The sequence below is a fragment of the Nerophis lumbriciformis genome, linkage group LG29, assembly GCF_033978685.3.
Source record: "Nerophis lumbriciformis linkage group LG29, RoL_Nlum_v2.1, whole genome shotgun sequence".
Lineage (NCBI taxonomy): Eukaryota > Metazoa > Chordata > Actinopteri > Syngnathiformes > Syngnathidae > Nerophis > Nerophis lumbriciformis.
In genome coordinates, this window is record NC_084576.2 from 20,329,087 (window position 1) to 20,342,500 (window position 13,414).

Below are 13,414 nucleotides of genomic sequence, written 5' to 3' on the forward strand. Positions count from 1 at the left end.
CCTTTGAAAAAAACTCTCCGACCGGACTTTCTTTGCTTCGGACTTGCATCTGCCCCGATACATTCGAGCGCCATGTTTGTAGTGCAAGCCAAAATCGGTTCTTGATAATGTGAACTATTTAATATTAGCGTAGCCATATTTGTGACAATATTACAATGGACATCAGTTTGCTCTATGCGCTAGTCCTCATGGGAAATGTGGTCATCTTCTGGCAAAACACTACCGCTTTGGTCCACTTGCGCCACCAAAATCAACCAAAACTGAAAGTTCGTAAGTGGGGCTTTACCTGAACGCGGCCAGCCCTCTTTTTAGTCATTCACAATCTTTGTCTCGGTGGGCGGAGAGCAAGACTGCTAGCTAACACACACAGGATTCACGCCTTCTTACTCGCGACTCACTAGTTTTGCAAAGGAACACAAATTAGAGGAAAACATTTGATTACAAAGCCACATGTCCCGTTGTGGTAATATTTCAGCTTCAAATCGGATGGGCAATATGAGCCCATCAACAGCGACGGAATAGGAAGAATGCCGTGATGGCATTAAAAAAGAAAAGACAACTCAACCTAGTTTTTCCAACTTGGAAAAAAATGCACTTTAAGATGTTCAATATGTATTTAAGTTAAGTTTTTGTATACAGGAATAAGAGTCCATTTTATTTGTTTGTTTATTCATTTAGGATAACTGAATTATAAACCTTCCAATGACAGTATAATGATAACAATTCCATAGTAATGTGAAATAAAAGTTTAGATCATTTTAAATGGTTACTTGCATTATTATTATATATTATGATTACATTACATCATGATCACTGTATAGTTTTTATCAGTTATTTCTTCAGTTTAAAAGCGTGATGTAGACAAAAGATCTGTGTCTGTCTTCATAAAACTAAATATTTTTGAAAGTAGATTCATGCATTTTCATACATTAGTAACAAATAAACCACAACAAGTAAAATAATAATAATAGCAATAACAATGAGTTTAGTAGATAACAATAGCAATTAGGGCTGCAACTAACAACTAATTTGATAATCGATTAATCTGCCGATTATTACTTCGATTAATCGATTAATAATCGGATAAAAGAGACACACTACATTTCTATCCTTTCCAGTATTTTATTTAAAAAAAAAGCATTCTGGCACCATACTTATTTTGATTATTGCTTCTCAGCTGTTTGTGAATATTGCAGTTCATAAATAAAGGTTTATAAAAAATAAAAATAAAAGTAGCCTCTGCGCATGCGCATAGCATAGATCCAACGAATCGATGACTGAATTAATCGCCAAATATTTTTATAATCGATTTGATCGATTAGTTGTTGCAGCCCTAATAGCAATATAAAAAACAATACAATTCAGTTTCTCTGGTTTGTTTTAATTTTTTTTTTTTTTTTACCTTTTACACTTATTTTACCACCATAGAATGTGTGCTTTTTGTGTGAAATAAATTTTAATAAAAGGTTTGTTAATTAAATGCAAAAATCCTCACATTTATCGCTACAATACATCTTTGGACAATTTTGACCATTATTTAAGGTCAAAGCATAATATTTTTGAAAGTAGATTCATGCATTTTGTTCTCATGTGTGGCACATTGAGGCAAATATATGTTGATTGACAGTTTAAGGGGATCTGCGTTTTTTTCGTAATGTTTCCTATCGTTCACAATCATTATGAAAGACATGACGATGGATGTAATTTTTTTTAATGCATTTTAATGATTAAATAAATGCGATCAAAAGTTTGCTTACAATGAAGCCTGTGAAAGCCGCACTATTCTGCCTATAAAAAACATCCAAACACCTTCATTGAGGTTTTATATACTGTACATGCTGTAAGTATGTATATAATGTAGTATCAGGCACATTTATAATAACATTTAATATTTATGTATATTGATAATTTTAAGCATACTTGGCGCATTAATTTAAAAAACGCATCACAACGTTCGCTTTTTTTTCTTCTGTATCACTGATTATTACTCACTGCTGACATCATGAGAGCCAACAAACATAATAAAACATCATGTACTTTACAAGGTCTGCTGTCATTAGGATGCCGACTGATAGGATGTTCATATATTCCCATTCAGGTGAATAATGTCTCAATCCTCGCGAAGAAAATGGTGGTGGAACCAAGCGCCTTTTTGTGTCATTCTCGCCATTCCCAGGTCGAAATTGGCTGTCAAAGTCTACCAACTTGTCGGAATACATATTCAGACTGCTTCTGTCCTGGTGAGATGCATGATTAATGATCTACAATAAACTTCCAAGGAGCAGAGAAGCGAAGAAACAACAGGCCACTCGATGATGTAAACATAGTCACACAAGCCGCTATAAATAGTGTGTCTGCGTTAGCGCTTATAATAACAATACCTCTAATACTTGGTCAATATTCAAATCACGAAATTTAAATGGAGTATTGTTGACGGTTTTTGGATGGTTATTTATTGTATTTTACAGGCGGAATAGAGTACCTTCCAATTGGCCCCACTTTTAGCAGACGTTTATTTACGAGTTAGAATGCATTATAAAAAAATCATGTCATGTCTTTCATAATGATTGTGAACGATAGGCAAAATTCCCCCAAAGTGCGGCCCCGCTTTAAAGTAACTTGTCTTCCTTCACTCTTTTTTTGCAGTTGCATGCAATTATATGTATAAAATTGCAATTTCGGAAAGACAAATCGCAATTAGATTTTTTCCCTCAAAATCCTGCAGCCCTAATAGCAATGCTTCAGACGTCCGTGTCTGCTCGTCATCTGTCAAGTATTTCTCTGCGTGTTTGGTCTCGTAAAACTAAACACACAGCTTTACCTCTGACTTCCTTTACAACATTTATACAACATAAAATATACAACATAAAGTAGCAAGAAACACGTCAATAATGAAAAAATATGCAAAATATGTTCTGGACCAAAAATCACTTCATATTCTTTACTGCTCGCTAGTGTTACCATATCTGAGTTATTGTGCATTTATATGGGGAAACAACTACAAACGTGCGCTTCATTCACCAACAGTGTTACAAAAAAGATCAATTAGACCAGGGGTCGGCAACCCGCGGCTCCGGAGCCGCATGCGGCTCTTTGATCACTCTGATGCGGCTCAGCAGCTTACTTGCTGAACCCCCCAATTTTCCCGTGAGACTTCCGGATTTCAGTGCATCTCGCAGAAAACTCCCGGGATCAATATTCACCGATTTTCACCCTTACAGCTATAATAAGGGCGTGCCATGATGTTAAAACATTTGGCGCCCTCTACAATCTGTATTATCAGCGTGCCAGCCTAACACTTGTTATACAATATACATCTTCTGCTTGCACACGTATGTGACAGCAAGGCATACTTGGTCAACAGCCACACAGGTTACACTGACGGTGGTCATATAAAACAACTTTAACACTCTTACTAATAATGCGCCACACTTTGAACCAAAACCAAACAAGAATGACAAACACATTTCGGGAGAACATCTGCACCTTAACACAACATACCGTATTTTCCGCACTATAAGGCGCACCGGATTATTAGCCGCACCTTCAATGAATGGCATATTTCATAACTTTGTCCACCAATAAGCCGCCCCGGACTATAAGCCGCGCCTACGCTGCGCTAAAGGGAATGTCAAAAAAACAGTCAGATAGGTCAGTCAAACTTTAATAATATATTAAAAACCAGCGTTCTAACAACTCTGTTCACTCCCAAAATGTACGCAAATGTGCAATCACAAACATAGTAAAATTCAAAATAGTGCAGAGCAATAGCAACATAATGTTGCTCGAACGTTAATGTCACAACACACAAAATAAACATAGCGCTTACTTTCTGAAGTTATTCTTCATTCGTAAATCCTTCGTCTTCGGTGTCCGAAGTGAAAAGTTGGGCAAATTTACGATCCACTGGCAGATGTTGGCGTCGTCTGGCGCTGCCTCCTCGTCTTAGTGAAGGTGTGTTCGCCTTCTGTCCTCCATTGTTCCCACGCAGTTAGCAGTCTAGCTTCGAATGCCCTGTTGACACCAATATCTAGCGGCTGGAGGTCTTTTGTCAATCCACCCGGAATGACGGCGAGTATTGAATTAAGCGCGTAAGCGTGTCTCTCAATGTGCTGTTATGAGCTAGCAAATATAACAACTACACTACCCAGCATGCAACGATAGTTACGAGCATGCGCGGTAGCCCTGAGAAGCGTTGTTGTATGCTGGGAGTTCGAATGTGGTTATGAGCACGCTGTGAGAAAACGTTGAGAACTCAGTTAACACGCCTCGTCTGCATTATTTATAATTAGACAGACAACACACTTAATAGGAGCCATTTTGGGGTCTTTACATAAACACACAAATGGAAATGAAACGTCACATATCCCAGCATGCACCGCGCGCTTCTTCTACGGGGAAAAAAGATGGCGGCTGTTTACCGTAGTTGCGAGACCTAAACTTTATGAAAATGAATCTTAATATTTATCCATATATAAAGCGCACCGGGTTATAAGGCGCACTGTCAGCTTTTGAGAACATTTGTGGTTTTTAGGTGCGCCTTATAGTGCGGAAAATACGGTAAACACAACAGAACAAACACCCAGAATCCCATGCAGCCCTAACTCTTCCGGGATACATTATACACCCCTGCTACCACCAAACCCCGCCCCTACCCCAAGCCTGCTCCCTCACACATCAACCCCCCCCCCCTATCTCTCTCTCTGTGCGACGGTTGAGGTGGGCGGGGTTTGGTAGCGGGGGTGTATAATGTATCCCGGAAGAGTTAGGGCTGCATGGGATTCTGGGTATTTGTCCTGTTGTGTTTATGTTGTGTTACGGTGCAGATGTTCTCCCGAAATGTGTTTGTCATTCTTGTTTGGTGTGGGTTCATAGTGTGGCGCATTATTAGTAAGAGTGTTAAAGTTTTTTTTATACCGCCACCGTCAGTGTAACCTGTGTGGTTGTTGATGAAGTATGCCTTGCCGTCACCTATGTGAGCAGGCGGAAGCCCCATACAACATGTGGCTGATCAGGCACGCTGGATGTAGTGGGCGCTATATGCTGTACCATCATGGCACGCACGACACTGACAAGTGCTATTCATTTAAAACCCGCGTGCCGCACCAGCTTAAAAATTCCATATAAAGGTGTGGGCAGCGTGTCTGAGACCCCTGGTTTATACATAGCACAAAGCAAAAAAAAAACTTTGTGTACAGTGTTATTTCATTTAAAATTTCAAAAATGTTTGCGGCTCCCATTGTTTTCTATAATTTGTGAAACTGGTCAAAATGGCTCTTTGACTGGTAAAGGTTGCCGACCCCTGAATTAGACGAATACATAATGTTGGATATAGAGAACATACAAACCCTTTATTTATTGAATAACACATATTGAAATTCAACGATTTGGTGCATTTGCAAACAGCCACAATTATGTACAAAGCAAACTATAACCTGCTAGCCAAGAATGTACAACATTCTTCTCAACAAAAGAGGAGAAATATAACCTTAGAGGAAAATCTAATTTAAAACATTTGTATGCTTGTACAACACTTAAAACCTTTAGCACAGGGGTAGGGAACCTATGGCTCTCGAGCCAGACGTGGCTCTTTTGATGACTGCATCTGGCTCTCAGATACATTTTAGCTGACATTGCTTAACATGATAAGTCATGAATAATTCCGCTAGAAATCACAGTGTTAAAAATAACGTTCAAAATATAAAACGTTCTCATGCATTTTAATCCATCCATCCGTTTTCTATTGCACCTGTTCAGCCAATCCCAGCTGTTCTTCGGGGTACAGGAGGGTCGCATTAATGGTAAGAAGCGTTTTATTTATTATTGCAGTGTTTTTCAACCTTTTTTGAGGCAAGGCACATTTTTCTCATTTAAAAAATCCGGAGGCACACCACCAGCAGAAAACGTTAAAAAAATGAAACTCCACCAGGTCGTCGTGCCTTATTTTGAGTTTGTTAGTGTTTTCCTGTGTGTAGTGCTTTAGTTCTTGTCCTACGCTGTTATTTTGGTGGCTCTTCCTGTTTTGTTGGTGTTTTCCTGTAGCAGTTTCATGTCTTCCGTTGAGCGCTATTCTGCGCACCTGGTTTGTGTTAGCAAGCAAGGCTATTTACATTGTTGCTATCCTTATTTGTGTGGACATTGTTGATTGTCATGTCAAGAATGGACGTACTTTGTGGACGCAGTAAGTTTTTGCTGTCGTCCAGCGTTCTGTTTACTTTGTAGCCAGTTCAGTTTTACTTTCGTTTTGCATAGCCATTGCCTTTCCCTTACGTACATTTTTGGTTTAAGCATTACATACCTTTTTACCTGCGCACTGCCTCCCGATGTGGTCTGCATATTGGGATCACAACAAACCATCTTCGTCTCACCCGACCGACACTTTACGACTTTTACAAAGCAATTAACTACCTGCTGCCACCTACTGACATGGAGTATTACGTGGTTTACACAGCACAGACACTAAGCAACGGCATATTATTTGCAGATTATAATTATTGATTTGCAAAAAATATTTTTTGGACCAATTAGGTGAAGTTGCATAATTTTCCACGGCACACCAGACAAATATCTCATGGCACACTAGTGTGCCGCGGCACAGTGGTTGAAAAACTCTGTATTATTGGTTAGCTTCAGAATAACAATGTTATTAAAAAGAATAAGAGACTTATTATACTCTAAAAATGTTGGTCTTACTTAAAAATGCACGCATTTAGTTGTATTCAGTGTTAAAACATATTATATGGCTCTCACAGAAATACATTTTACAATATATGGCTTTTATGGCTCTCTCGGCCAAAAAGGTTCCCGACCCCTGCTTTAGCATATCAGTATGTGGAATTACATTATGGAATGGATTAACCAAAGAAATCAATCAAAGTATCAATATGATTCAGTTTAAGAGACTGCTCAAACTACAAGTGTTCACAAAGTACACAGAACTAGAAACATGATGAACATCTTAAACCCTTTAAATTTTTTTATTTTTATTGAGACAAAGATTATTTGTGTATTTAATATCTGCTTACTTACTATGGTATATTATTTGTTTATTATTTATTTGTTCACTGTTATGTTACAGAGAACAAGGAAATAGGATAAAATTGCTATAGTATGAGAAGGCCTTCTTCCTACTCCTTTTCGGACGTGCTGTAATGAAACAACTGGAAATATGTGATGACATTGTATAGTATGCATGTTCGAAATAAACTGAAACTGAACTGAACTTTAATAAATTTTTCCTTATTTTGCTTTATCATTATTTTTTTTAAATTTAATACGTTTTTATTTTTCCTTTATTTTCTCCAGCATGATTGCGCATTTTTTGTGTGTGTAATTCTATGAACCGAGTCAAGGTGAAGGAGAGGCTGCGGATATGAGCTTAAGCAAAAAAATACACCTTTGAGCATGAAGTCAACTTGTTTGAATTTAGTTTTTTCATTTACTACGCTCCTTTTGTTCTGAACACTTTTCTTACGCAACCCGAGCGTTCGCCAGTGGAGGATGATCTCAGGTGTTTACACAGCTCTACATTCGCATTCAGCCTCGTCGTATTTTATGAGTGCACGTCATACTTGCCAATCCTCCCGGATTTTCCGTGAGACTCCCGAAATTCAGCGCCTCTCCCGAAAACCTCCCGGGACAAATTATCTCCCGAAAATCTCCCGAAATTCAGGCGGACTCAGGTCCGCATTTCCCACAATATAAACGGTGTGCCTGCCCAATGACGTTATAACTGTAGAATGATCTAGGGCGAGTTCTTGGTTCCTTATGTGGGTTTATTGTTAGGCAGTTTCATTAACGTCCTCCCAGCGCGATAACAACACACAACAACAGCAGTCACGTTTTGGTCTGCCGTAAACAGCAATGTTGTGACACTCTTAAACAGGACAATACTGCCATCTGGTGCATTTGATGAAAGCACTTTTGTGCGTGCCACACAGCAATGCATCATCAGAGAGGGTGTTCAGCATGGTTAGAAAAATAGTGACAGAGAATAGAACAAGGATGGACAATTCAACCCTTAACTCAACAAGTATATGTGTAAATAAATGAACACTGAAATTCAAGTATTTATTTTATATATATATATATATATATATATATATATATATATATATATATATATATATATATATATATACACACAATAAAATAAATATATATTTATAGCTAGAATTCACTGAAAGTCAAGTATTTCTTATATATATATATATATATATATATATATATATATATATATATATATATATATATATATGAAATACTTGACTTGGTGAATTCTAGCTGTAAATATACTCCTCCCCTCTTAGCCACGCCCCTCCCCCACTTCCCGAAATCGGAGGTCTCAAGGTTGGCAAGTATGGTGCACGTAAACATGGTAACTTTCCCCTTTCCTCCCCTCGTCCTTTTTCCGCGCCTTAGCGGCGTGCTTCCTGCCAGATGGGGCACGAGGCGGGAAGAGGAAGGCAGCTTCGCTCTGTTTACCTCTCGCTCTCTCCCTTTCTCACTCCTCTTCATACAATCTCTCTCTTCGCCACTTCCCGCCTCTCCTCCTGTGGCTGCAGTCGCTCGGCTACTGTACACCGGCTGGCCGCTGCTGCTCTTTTTTTGTTATCTCGCCAGCGCTTTTGTCGCTCTGTCGCCAGCTTCCGAGAAGACAAATTAGACGCGGTGTTCGGTGAACTTCCGTGACGTGGACCTACGTCGGCGAGACTGAAATCGATGAAGATGTGAAGGGGGAGACGGTCACACACGCGGGTCGACCTCAAACACACCTGGAAAGGTCTGACAAGTGATGTCACTCCTCCCCCGGGGCGCTGGTCTGGGACTCTGTTGAGTAGTTGGGGATTAGTCCCGGAAAGAGGAAGACTCATTCCAGGTGTCGGACTCCTCCAGCATGGAGATGATTGATGGACGCTGACGAGTGTCAGAACTGCCAAATAAAACAAACTCGGACTCGTCGGTAAAGCACCATGTGGAATCAGTCGGGATACTGCAATCACATTCCTCAGCCGGGATATCCCTTCTACCATGGACCGTGCAGGTATGCGACCTAGATACCTACATTCCACTTTGGCTTCCCTGCGCTTGGTTGTTGATTAATTGCTAACTTTCGGTTTTCAACGTGTACACTGGAATTAAACCCGATGACAATATTTACAGTATCATAAAATATTACTTTGGCATATAGATAATGGAATCATTTCGAAATTGGTAACAAAGGCTGACGTATGCTGGAGCGAATTGCTCCATATTTGGTTGTATTGTTTTCTCAAATGTACTTGCTTTCTGTTGTAACATGGTTCTATCGAGACACTTCTGTCAAAGTGTAAAAAGCACTTCTTCTTCTTTTCCAGGTAACACCTAACGTTAGCGTAACGTTACTGTATGGTTCTCGTTTGGTTATGCAAGATGAGAACATTCTAAGAACATTCTCAGAACATATCAAAACCTATCTGACACACAAAATATTTGCCTGCAATGGAAACAGCGACCGTTAGGCTTTTCGAAGTGTTTTTTTTCCGCAAATTTACTTTATATACATTATGTAGTAACGTTTCCCTAACGTTCCGCGAACGTGTTGTGTTTTTCGAACAATCTGACGCGCATGCGTGCAGCCTTGACTCAGCCTTGACTCAGTGAGTCAAGGCTGAGTCACGGAAGCTTCTACGCATGCGCGTAGAATCTTCCGTGAGACAAAGAAGGAAGAAGCTCGACAACGCTGCAAATTCCAGAATCCCTATAATCAGGCAATACGGTGCGCCATCCATTGATCACATGTAAGTAGATAGAGTGAAATACGAAGCACGTTTTTGTGTAACAATTTCTACCCTACATGATTCATTTCAGACCATTTTACGGTTTTAGCGTTGTGTCAAATGTGCGCCATGCTCAACTGCCGCGCGGCACCATATAAACTAGCATGCATTTCTCGTGCATATTGGCTGTTATATAGTTTCCAAATACCAACGAATGACTTCTGTAGCCTAGTTAAACAATAATTTGCCCCGTCAGTGTCATATTTTGAGGTCCATATGGCACGAATGTCACGAATGTTGCCTGAACGTTCCGTTAAACATTATCACAATTTCAGAAGGGTTAAAACCATTAAAAATCAGTTCCCAGTGGCTTATTTTATTTTTCGAAGTTTTTTTCTAAATTTTACCCATTGCGCAATATCCCTAAAAAAATGTTATATACACCCGTCCATTTTCCTGTGACGTCACAATACAAACAAACATGGCGGATAAAACAGCAAGATATAGCGACATTAGCTCGGATTCAGACTCGGATTTCAGGGGCTTAAGTGATTCAACAGATTACGAATGTATTGAAACTGATGGTTGTAGTGTGGAGGCAGGTAGCGAAAACGAAATTGAAGAAGAAACTGAAGCTATTGAGCATTGCCAACCTTGAGACCTCCGATTTCGGGAGGTGGGGGGTGGGGGCGTGGTCGGGGGTGGGGCGGGGCGTGGTTGTAGTAATTGTAGTAATGGTCAGTTGACCATTACTACAATTTTGGGTATCGGTCCAATACCAAGTAGTTATTGGCCATACCAATGCTGATACTGATACATTTTCAAGATCATTGGCTATGTCTCTGAATCACTAAAATGTTTGAATTATTTCCTTATTCCCATTTTATAAAATACAAAATTTGTAGCAAAATAAAGTCACAATATGCAAAAATTACTATTAGTTCTGATTGAAATATTTTGGTGTTGCCTCCTGTGTTCTGGGACTTATTTCCTGAACGTGTACACTGGAATTAAACCCGATGACAATATTTACAGTATTACAAAATATTACTTTGGCATATAGATAATGGAATCATTTTGAAATCGGTTACAAAGGCTGACGTATGTTGGAGCAAATTGCTTCATATTTGGTTGTATTGTTTTCTCAAATTTACTTGCTTTCTGTTGTGACATGGTTCTATCGAGACACTTCTGTCAAAGTGTAAAAATAACTTCTTCTTCTTTGACCATTACTACAATTTTGGGTATCGGTCCAATACCAAGTAGTTATCGGCTGATACATTTTCAAGATCATTGGCTATGTTTCTGAATCACTAAAATGTTTGAATTATTTCCTTATTCCCTTTTTATAAAATACAAAATTTGGAGCAAAATAAAGTCAAAATATCCAAAAATTACTATTAGTTCTGATTGAAATATTTTGGTGTTGCCTCCTGTGTCCTAGGACTTATTTCCTGAATTCCAACAATAACGTGAAAAAGAAGATTTTGTGGTAACAAAATATAACTCATTACTATTGCATTGGCTATATACTAAACATGGACGATTATGGCAAAAATAATAATCACAATTATTTTGGTTGATATTGTAATCACGATTACTCATTAATTTGAAAACATTAGTATTTATTGTACCACCAAAGCTCAACTTTAAATAGAGTTGAACAAAAACTGGATATACATTAGTAACAAATAAACCACAACAAGTGAAATAATAATAGCAATAACAATGAGTTTGGTAGATAACAATAGCAATATAAAAAACAATACAATTCAGTTTTTCTGGTTTGTTTTTAATTCCTTTTTTTACCTTTTACACTTATTTTACCACCATAGAGTGTGTGCTTTTTGTGTGAAATCAAATTTATTGAAAAGTTTGTTAATTAAATGCAAAAATCCTCACATTTATCAGTACAATACATTTTTGGACAATTTTGACCAGTATTTAAGGTCAAAGCATAATAATTGTGGAAATGTATCAATAAGTTCTTTAAGTACATTATGCTTGTTCAAACCTTTATTTTGGATGTGGCACACCACGCTATTATTGTGAAAGGGGAAAGTGTGCGGTGCAGTGTTAAAAAAAGAAAAGAAAAATGAGAGCCTCTGAAGTTGCGACCACTGTTTGTACATTGATGTTGCATCCATGATGTCGTTCACAACAACACAAGAAGATGAGATGTGTTGTGGGGGTATATGGATTATTCTAGTTTAGTCGCTGTTTCAAGTGACCGCCTTGACATTGTTGAGTGAAGGACGGGGTGGTTGAGTGTGTCTGGGATAAATGAGCGCTACCGGACACATTATTTTCCCAAACAAATGTTTTCTTCTCACAATGACAACATTTTACTTACATTTATGTCAATTCCCTTGATATTATTTCACATTTAACAGTGAATTCCGTTTTATTGGCCAATTATGTGACTCCGTCCACGGTTATGTGAATGCAGAAATCATATGACTTACTTTTTTTGTTGAGTGTAGTAATTATTGATTAGGCATACTACTAGAGCTGTGTCAAAAAAAAAGTAGCAACCATGGTGACATCGCAATTTTTTCGATTATTATGTTTTCATAATAGTGAGAAGCCGTAATCGAAATAAAAATTAAATTAATTGTCCAGCCTTACAATTGTCGGAGGCAGATATTTACATATATCCGTATTTAAGTGTTACTTCTTTATTTTCATAATCATATTACAAAACAGCTAGTGTTTTTCTTCCAATTGTGGTCTTTTGGTTGTCTGCAAATACTGTGTGCTACCCTTGACTTTGGAATGTAAGAAGGAGAGATACTCCTTCTCCTTAAATACGGATATATGTAAATATCTGCCTCCGACACTATGTACTGATATTATACTTGGTATAGTTACTGTCCACATACAGGTGAAACTCCAAAAAGATGAATATCGCCCAAAAGTTCATTCATGTCTGCAATTAAACTTCAAATGTGAAACTAATATGTGATACAAGCTCATTACATGCAAAGTGAAGTTTGTCAAGCTTTTATTTGTTGTCATTTTAATGATCATGGCCTAAAATTTTGGAAAACACGAAATTTTCTGAGATTTTCCAGTTTAAGGTTTTCATAAACTGTAAGCCATAATCATCAAAATTACTTCAAAAGAAGGCTTGAAATATCTTGAGTTACAGTACATGTTAAGAGCCAATATCATTTATTGGTTTATCCTGGTAAATGTAATTGCTTGAATAAACAAAGCTTGGCACGATATTTAAATTTTTGGAGTTTCACCTGTTTGTACCTCTGTTTGCTTTCAAGAGCTCTAGTTTAGCCGTTAGCGTGCCTTCTTGTATCGTCCTACGGTGTTTAGTGTTGCATGTTCAGCTATTTTGTCGTCCTCCTGTAAAAAAAACTTGCTTTATTTGCCGCCACGGAAGCGAGGATTAGTGACTTAGAACACGGCCAGAATGTGTTATCAACGTGCATTATCACGATAGGGCGAAACAATTAAAATCTCTGTCGTCGGCCAAATTGATATCATCTATATAGCGCAACTCTACTTGCTACTTACTTAAAATGACTACAAAATTCACTTTACATTTGCCATTTATGTCACGAGTGTCCAAATGTTTTCCCTTCGTGGGCCACATCCAGAAAAATTGTAGCACTTTTACACATACTTTAGATTTTAGACGC

General features: G+C 38.2%; 1 protein-coding gene across 8 annotated transcripts in view; it reads left to right on the forward strand.

Moving 5' to 3' along the window:
* Positions 1-13,414, forward strand: part of plekha7a (pleckstrin homology domain containing, family A member 7a) — a 321,572-nt gene that overhangs the window by 77,473 nt on the left and 230,685 nt on the right. Inside the window, exon 1 of one of the 8 annotated variants that reach the window (XM_061924806.2) lies at positions 8,537-9,043. The exons of the other annotated variants lie outside the window; for them this stretch is intronic. Within the exon in view, the coding sequence (XP_061780790.1) occupies positions 8,973-9,043 (71 nt within the window). The 5' untranslated portion in view covers positions 8,537-8,972. Of the gene's footprint in view, positions 1-8,536; positions 9,044-13,414 lie in introns of those variants that run through there. 8 annotated transcript variants of the gene reach the window in all.